Source organism: Zingiber officinale, chromosome 1A, assembly GCF_018446385.1.
Source record: "Zingiber officinale cultivar Zhangliang chromosome 1A, Zo_v1.1, whole genome shotgun sequence".
NCBI lineage: Eukaryota > Viridiplantae > Streptophyta > Magnoliopsida > Zingiberales > Zingiberaceae > Zingiber > Zingiber officinale.
The window spans coordinates 15,358,464-15,367,811 of record NC_055987.1 but is presented as its reverse complement, the minus strand read 5'-3'; the positions used below and the strand labels follow the sequence as shown (position 1 = coordinate 15,367,811).

General features: G+C 38.6%; 1 protein-coding gene across 1 annotated transcript; it reads left to right on the top strand.

Annotated features, from left to right (window-relative positions):
* Window positions 1-8,398: 8,398 nt before the first annotated feature.
* Window positions 8,399-9,083, top strand: LOC121996699 (double-strand break repair protein mus-23-like). The gene has a single exon (XM_042550762.1). It carries the CDS (start codon window positions 8,424-8,426, stop codon window positions 9,081-9,083), a length of 660 nt encoding a protein of 219 aa, XP_042406696.1. The 5' UTR covers window positions 8,399-8,423.
* Window positions 9,084-9,348: the final 265 nt, after the last annotated feature.

Sequence of the window (9,348 nt, the reverse complement as noted above, 5' to 3'; positions counted from 1 at the left end):
TCTCCCTTCCTTAGCATATGTACAACTTCAGAAGTGTATTCTGAGTAGAATTTTCCAGACTTTATAGCAAATAGAGTGAGACTTTAATTAGTTCAGCATTTCCGCACCTGGACATTTACCGATAGTCCAGTTCAGTTTAGTATAATGTAACCCCCGGCCTTACAGCCTAGTCAGTAGAAGGCGGGTCGTTACAATCACAACAACTAGGGAGCAGAAAGGCACCATTCTATGTTTGAGTTAAGTCAATTTTCCTAGTGAAGAGGAGAGTCGTGTCGAGTGAAGGCAACGGGTGAAGAGGGTAACGACAATGGTGACGGTCACAGCATCGCTTTGGTAGCCTCACGTGAAGAGGGGTGAACGCCTGGCCCGTGAAATGGAGAAAGTGTTGGGACCGAAAAGTAGCTAGAGGGGGGGGGTGAATAGCTCGGCGCGTTCTTCGTGTGCTTCGTTGTTGTTTCTTCAAAGATGTGCAGCGGAAATACAAGAAACAATTACAACAATGCTAACAAAAAGGATTTTACTTGGTATCCACCTCACAAGAGGTGACTAGTCCAAGGATCCACGCACACACACACCTCCACTAATAAACACTCCTTTTCGATAACTACCGAAGGCGGAGAAGCCCTACAAGACTCTCAATACAGAAATAAAGGAAATGGAACAAAAGTATAAGCAACGCTTACAATGAATACAAGAAACTCTAACCCTAGCTTTCTTCTTCTTGCTTTTGATCCACCTCTTGACTTGGAAGAGCCTCCAAGAACCTTCAAGAACTGACGATCTGGAGCTTAGAGAGAGCTGTGGAGTTGCTGTCGAGGAGCTGAGATGAATCGGTGAAGCGCTTGCGAAGGAATCGAACGCCTGCGGCTTAAATCGACGCTAACGGTCGGATCCCAATCGATTGGATTGCTCCCGATCGATCGGGGAGGCTTTGGATCGATCCACTAATCGATTCAGAGCGCCTCTGTGCTCTCGGGAAATGCCTGAATCGATCAACGGATCGATCCAGGGCTTATCGCGACAAATCACAGCTTCCCAATCGATCCACTGATCGATTGGGGCCTCTGGATCGATCGACTGATCGATCCCGCAGGCTTCTGTGTGCTCGCGACTGCCTCCCAATCGATCCACTGATCGATTGGGACAAAGGCTTCTCGCAGGGACTCCCAATTGATCGGTCGATCGATTGAGCTCCAGCCAATCGATTGGCTGATCGATCCAACTGCTGGTTTTTGCCCAAAACCAAGTCCCAAGCCCCTCAAACCAACATCCGGTCAACCTTGACCTGTTGGTACATCATGCCTAGCATCTGGTCACCCTTGACCTGCTAGGACTCCCTCACCAAGTGTCCGGTCAATCCCTTTGACCCACTTGGACTTTTCCTCATCATGCCAAGTATCTGGTCACTCCCTTGACCTACTTGGACTTTTCTTCCTCGTGCCAAGTATCTGGTCAATCCCTTTGACCTACTTGGACTTTCACCAGATGTCTGGTCAACCTTGACTCATCTGGATTTCCCTGTGCCTGGCTTCACTCACCAGGACTTCCTTTCTGCCTAGTTTCACTCACTAGGACTTCTCTTCTGCCTGGCTTCACTCACCAGGTCTTTCACCTAGCTTCACTCACTAGGATTTTCTTCTGCCTGGCTTCACTCACTAGGACTTTCACCTAGCTTTACTCACTAGGATTTTCCATCTGCCTGGCTTCACTCACCAGGACTTCCAAACGCCTAGCTTCACTCACTAGGACTTTCACCTGGCTTCACTCACCAGGATTTCCTTCTGCCTAGCTTCACTCACTAGGACTTTCCATCTGCCTAGCTTCACTCACTAGGTCTTTCACCTGACTTCACTCACCAGGATTTTCTTTCTGCCTAACATCCCAGTTAGGACTTCCCAGTCAAGTATCCGGTCAACCTTGACCTACTTGACTCTTCTACAACCAAACCTGATCAAGCCTTGATCAGTGGAGAATTGCACCAACAATCTCCCCACATGAACAACTGTACATGCATTGTTCATGTGTTGTCTGCATGTATTAGCAAACATCGAAACCATGACCAAGACTCAAGCTTGGTCAACCAGGTCAACCTTGACCTAAGGGATATTGCTCCAATAATACTTTTCTCCTCTTGCCTAGTGAAGAGGAGAGTCGTGTCGAGTGAAGGCAACGGGTGAAGAGGGTAATGACAACGGTGACGGCCACAACATCGCTGTGGTAGCCTCACGTGAAGAGGGGCGAACGCCTGGCCCGTGAAATAGAGAAAGGTCGTCGACATGCTTGGTCAAAGGAGGTGCGTCAGTGTCTTGGAACGAGGTGGCGGCTGCGTCAGGCAGCAGATGACTCAAGTGGAGACGGCGACGACTCATACTTGCAGCAAGAACGAATTGAAACAGGGGTGATAGGGCTACTCGTTGTGACCTCTCGGTAGAGGAGCCCACGGGACAGTCGGAGCTGGAAAAAGGCACCGGTGGCATGCACAAAGAGGAGGTGGCGGCGGATCGGGAGAGCGGAGAAGAGTCGGCGAAGATGGTGATGAGCAGAGGCAATCTAGCGGCGTGCGCACGATGAGGAGGTGACATCAAGGGATTCGGCATGGACGAGAATAGGAATAGGAAAGGTTAATATATTTAGGTGGCATTTTGATTCTTTTCTATGAATCGGAATAGGAACGGAAATCATAGTATCGTAGAATGAAAATGAGAATGGGTATGAGTATGGATATCATTGTTAAAAATAATATTTGGTTAGTTGAATATTTTCTATCAAAATAAACTAAAATTTTCCTTTTTACCCTTATAGGAAAATAACAAAAAAAAATTAGATATGAGAGAAAGTTGAATGTAAGAGAAAAATATGACAAAAGAGAAAGTGTGATGAGAGAAAAAATATGATGGGAAAGAATGAAGAGAAGGAAAATGTGATGAGAGAAAATGAGGAAAGAGAGTGTGATGAGAGAGATGAGAAGAGAGAAAATATAATGAGAGAGAAAGTGTGATGGGAGAGAATGAAGAGAGAGAAAGTACGATGAGAGAAAATGATGAGAGAGTGTGTGTGATGAGAGAGATTGAGGAAAAAGTATGATGAAAAAGAAAGTGTCATCAGAAAAAATGATGAAAGATAGTGTGATAGGGGAGAAAACATGATGAAAGAGGATGAGAAGAGAAAAAATGTGATGAGAAAGTGTAATGAGAGACAATAAAGAGAGAGAAAGTGTGATGAGAGAAAAAGAGGAGAGAGTGTATGATAGGGTAGATTGAGGAGAGAAAAAGTGTAATGACAAAATGAGAAGAGAGAAAATATGATAAAAGAGAATAAGGAGAGAGAAAGTGATATAAAAGAATAATAGAACAAATATATTAAGGGTAGTTTTATTCAAAACTTAATTCTCATTCTCATTCACATTCTCAACAAAACCCAAGGTAGGAAGTGGGTTTCATCAATACCCAAATTTTTAGGTTTCATTTTAAAATTTTAATTCTATTCCCATCAAACAAACACAAGGTTTATGAATGAATTCATTCCCTCATTCCTAAACCCCTAAACCAAATGTCACCTTAGACTTAGGTATGTATGTGTAAGTACGTATGTATGTGTAAAATAATTATTTTAAAAAACAACGTGGTTATCTTAGACCCCAAAACACGCACATAGACAATAGTTTAATAAATTCATTATCTACTGTCATGTAAGCAACACTAATAGACAACGATTGTCTAAAACTGTTGTCTAGGGCCAAAAAACAAACTCATAGATAACGGTTTTAAAAAATCATTGTCTTTAACATACATAAGACAATAATTTTTTAAAACTATTGTTTTAATAAAAATGACCAATAACAACTGTTTTCAATAAAAACATAGTTAAAAGAAAAAGACAACAATTTTTCAAAAAACCGTTGTCTATTAGGTGCGATTGAATCCCAAATTTCTTATAGTATTTATACTAAAATATTAGGTCGTTTACCATTGAACTAATCAATTTCTCATTAGCAATAGAGTTCTTTTTCTCCCATGTCTTTTAAGCATCAGATCACATCTATTCTGTGATGTAGAATCATTAGTGGGTTCTTCCATAAACTGATTTACAATTTCTAGAACTTCTTATTCCTCAAGAACATATTGTATCTGAAGATGTTAGTTATCTCCATATAATTTCTCCCTCTTATTAGGTTCAGATATGATGTTCCTAGTAGCCATAATCTAACATAAATAAACACATGATTCAGTAATTCAGTGTATTTTATATGTATATAATTTATGATTGACTCAATGTATATTTGAGTTGATTTACAAAATCAAGTAATAACTATATTTCTACTTATCATTTGTATGATCTAATATAATCAACATTGATCAATTATATTATACACATCCTATCAAATGAACTAATTATTAATTAAATATGAATTAATTATTTTTTAAGTTTGTTAACACATAACTTAACTTTTTCATAAAATATAACATTGTTTTACATAATAACAATTTCTATTTACATTATTTTCATAAACTACATGAGCTAATACTATTCATACATAACGACAGTAACAACAACTGAACTCTAATTAATAAGCTAGATAAGATAACACTACTCTCATTAGGACAAACATTAGAGCAGTGGTCGACAAAATCCCGTTGATCCTAGACTCAGTTAGAGCAATCTCAGGTAGACCAGCTTCAGGATTCTCCATTTGATCCACATTCAGATGATCTTATAGATCCTCCTCAAATTCTTCAGGATCCTCTTGCTCCACGTTGTGAAGCAGCTCCATACATAACTCTGAATATGAGATGCGCCCTTTATAGCGCCCCCATACATAGTGTGCTATCACCTTAGGATGTCATGATAATGATCGAATCAAAGACCAGATTATGTAGTTATCCAAAATTGGAAACTCTTCCTACTCGGGTTTTTAGAATAATCGATCGAGTCGTTTAATATATTCCCTGATTCTGTGAACTGGTCATATTTTATCTCCTGAATTGTGATCCTTAGCTCATTCCCTTGTACGTCGCAACGAGTCATCTTGTATATCATTCATGGTATCTAGAATAAAAAATAATTATATCAGTACAAAACTGACAAACCAATAACAAAATCAGTTTAATTCAATTCACACTTATACATAGAAAAAATATACATAATCCATAAGTAAATAAGGAAAAATAAATTTTCTTTATTTGAGAAGCTTCAGTTAATTGACACATTAGATCGATCGATCAGGAAATCGAATCCTTAGTATTAATTTAGTTCTTTGTCCACATTAGAACTAATCTAATTAGATAGGGATCACCTATAATTATGTATTATTATGGTTCAACCTAAGTTCATTTAAGTCAAATTAAGACATATTGATCAAACTAAGGCTTGTTTGATCAATTCTGGCCTATTGGAGAATCTTACCCAATTTTGATTAAATTTGACACATTAGAATAAATTTGGCTCATTTGATCAAATCTAGAAAGATTTAGCCCAATAAATGGCCCAATTTTTTTAATTTTATCCAATTTTAATTAGCCCAAACATATTGGATTAAATTATCCCAATTAAATTCACACTAGTATGATTGAATCAAACTGATATGGTTAAATCAATTAATAGTTTAAACCAGACTGAGATCTAAAAAGAACCAACTTGGTCTAGTTAAACTAGCCAATAATTTAAATCAAACCTAAGTCGGATTGAACTAACTTGATTGGTTTAAATGAACCCACTTAGTCTGGTTCATATGAACAAGACGGTCTAGTTTAAATAATCTAGACCGGTTTATTTTTGCTTTTTCTTTTATTTTGGTTTTTTTAATCAAACAATTTCTCACAAAAGAAATTTGCTTTTTCATTTTGTTTTAGATTTTTTTTTAATTAAACAATTTCTCATTCGACGGAGAAAAACAATTCTTCTTCTCAGTCGCAATGAACGCGATCGTCGCCGAACACGGCGGCCAATCGCCGCCATGACGAGGCGATCACCGGCACTCTTTCACCACGGAAGTCGATCGCCGTAGTCGCCGGCGCTTGCGACATTCCCGGTGATGGAGAAAAACCCGGCGCGACTTTGCCACGAAGCTGTCGCCGGCGTCCCTCTGCCGCGACGCGGTCGCCGCACCCGGGATGCCATAGCCGGCGCCGAAACAGTCGCGGGACCGCGCTTTGCTTCAGAAAAATCGTGAATCGCGATTACCCGGTTCCTTCTTGGCTCTGACATACGAAACAAAAAACTTAGTGTGCTCTTGGAGAAGAAATAGGAGAATATCGTTGCGTTGAAGAACTTGCCGTCGACGAGAAGCAATCACGAAAATCGAACCGTCTCTCAAGTTTCACAAACCAAATCCCAAATGTCCTTCGCACACTCCTCTGATTTCCTTGGACACGAACCTTTATGAATGCAATTTTATTTAGTTTTATTTCTTTAATCAATTTTATTTATTATTTTTTTATCAAAATTTTTAATTTTTTTTATTTTATATAATTTTTAAATTACTCCCTTCCTTTAAATTACATTCTTAACTTGACACTTAAATTACCCGCATCCAACTATTAAAAAAAAAATTAATAAAAAAATAAAATTTTAAAAAATCAATTGAAAAAATATAAGTATTATGAAAAAAATAATTAATTAATTTAATTAAAAAATAAAAACTAAATAAAATTTATATAAAATTGAAAAATAAAGTATTGATAAAAAATAATAAATTAAATTAATTAAAAAATAAAATTTAATAAAATTTAAAATATAATTGTATGAGAGTTATTTTTAAATAAAATTAATTAAAAAATTAAAATTAAATGAGAATTAAATGAAATAAAAAAAAATAAAAAAACAAAAAAAAACAAAAAGGAGGTTATCTGCGTCTTTTGGCAGGGAGAGAGAGGGAGGTGTAGGGGTGTACAGTAATAGCGCATACTTAGAGGAAGAAAAAACAAGACGTCCTTTCATCTTCTTAACATGTACAATCACTACACACGTCCAACACTATCAGTGTTGTGCGGTCATCTCAGGCAAGAATTGATCCTTGTTGGACCCTAATAGCTGAAGGAGGACGAAGAGGAACAAGAGGGCTCGGTTTCTGCCTCATCTTGTGTTGCTGGAGCTAGAGTCGTCTGCCACAGAAGCTTGTCCTTGCGTGAACACTGTTTTCACTCTCATGTCGGAAGTCACCAGAGCCAGAGGCACGTTTAAAGCTTCTTCGCCTCAATCTGTTCGTGCTAAGTTTCACCTATGTTGACTTTGAAAGAATAGTAAAATTGTTCTAGGTTCTGTGATCCTGCCCCAGTTTACGTTATGGGAAGGGTACCTTTTGTTGGATGAACTCTAAAAAAATTATTTTTGTTTGTAATCACTACCAAAACTTCTATTGAAGCTGTATCATCATTGCTAAATGTTCATTTACGAGAGACTCTAACTCTAATTAATTTAAGCCAAATAGATTTCACCTCAACACTCACCCAAGATCTTCTTTTAATTTTTAAAGTATTGTGAATAATTAGAACTCAAATCCTTTGAAATTCTCTTTTGATTAATTCATTAATTTCTACGCGAAAATTCCCCTAAATACTTTAGTGCCATATTTTGCATTCGATTCTCATTCTTGATACTAGTCATCGCACACGCATTGTAGCATTGTATATGTAATGTAATACATACATGCATATAAATTAATATTAAACTTAAAATTAATGTAATTTAATTTTAAATTTCATCAAAATTAATTATTACATATTACTGATTTTTAATAAAATAGTAATATTTAACTTTCTGAACATATACCCAAAGTCAATAAATATATTACTAATTTATTAAATTTCCCCATTTATTGTTTTTTTGGCATATACTATCTCTTGTTTAAAAAATGTTTCCTAAACTATCATTTTGTATACAATTTATTCGGAATCCATATATATTATCATTTCAAAAAGAAGAACTAAACTGAAAAGCAAAAAATATATATAAATTGGTAAGAATAAACTAGATCGGAAAACAGATGGTAAGTAGTAAGTACTAAACAGTCAGTGAGAGAAAAGGAAACAGAGAAATCTCCAAGAGCAAATATCGAGATTGGCCAAAAAACCAAATAATAGCTAACTTAATAACTTACCAGAAATAATTTTATACGATCAATGCCAACGGAGAAAATTGAATGAATTCCTATTTCATAACTATAAAAAAAATATAATAAATTGAATTCAAAGTTGATTAAATTATAAAACTATGGGAATTAGTCCCCTCAAAATAATTCCCGATTCGCTGCATGCGCCTCCCACCTTGACCACAATTAAGCCCTCTGTAGCTGGCACTGCCACCGTTACCATCTCTCGATACGGGAGCCTCTCTGTTTATCGGCCCTATAAATTGGTCAGCTAAACTTGGCCAGCTCCAGCCAGGGCATAACGTACCTGGCGCAGCTCTAATTGGTGACTGTCCTCATGCTTTCTTCTTTCCTCTTTAGGACCAAGAACACAGCCACCGTTTCTCCTGCCATGCCCATCCCTGCTCCTCCTCCTCCTCCTCCGGCGCTCCGACCGCCGCTCGGCCTCAAGACCATCGCCGACGCCAGTCTCGACAGTCCCCGCAAGGCCAACTGCGTCAAGCGCTCGTTTTTCACCGCCGCCGCCCCCCGCAACGCGGAGTGCAAGGAAACAGAGGAGGAGGAAGAAGAAAAGGAGGACAGGAAGGAAGCAGATCAAGAGGAGGAGGAAGAAGAAGAAGAAGAGGATGACAGCGTGTGCTGGGCGAGGTACGGGCGGGATAGCCGGCGTTTCCCCCCTCCGATGTTGTTGTCGAGGGTGCTGAAGAGGGTCTACGAGGCCGGCGGAAGGCTCGTGATCCGGGAGGTCAGGGTGGACCACCAGCAGCACTTACGGGCGCGGCGACGGAACGGCCGGCTCACGCTCCAGCTCGTGGAGTTGGTCGGGGTTCACCGAGGCGGTGGGGAGGTAGAAAAATGTGAGAAAGTGGGATCGGGGATGTCGGCGCCGGCGACGATGTCTTGCTCAGAGTCTGTTTTTGGTAAAGAGGTAGCGTTTGAGGAGGGACGCCGGTTGCAGTTGCCTGTGAGTAGAATGAGAATGGTGGTGCAAAATTAATCAATTAGAAGAGTGAAAAAAGTTTTGCAGGCCTCCAAAGTCCATCTTTTTTTTGTTAAAAATGAAAATAATAATAATAATAATAATAATTGGATAACTTCGTCGATCTATTAGCTACTAGGAATCATTTATTATCCAAACTTCTAAACAAAATTCAAGTTAGAGCTGATTGAACCTACAGTATGAGTTGACACACTCGCATACATTTGTATCGGATCGAAATTGAGATAATTTTTATAACAAGTTCAATGACACTATAGACATA

Coding starts and splice junctions, on each gene's coding strand:
- LOC121996699 (XM_042550762.1), top strand. CDS start 8,424: ATGCTTTCTTCTTTCCTCTTTAGGACCAAGAACACAGCCACCGTTTCT.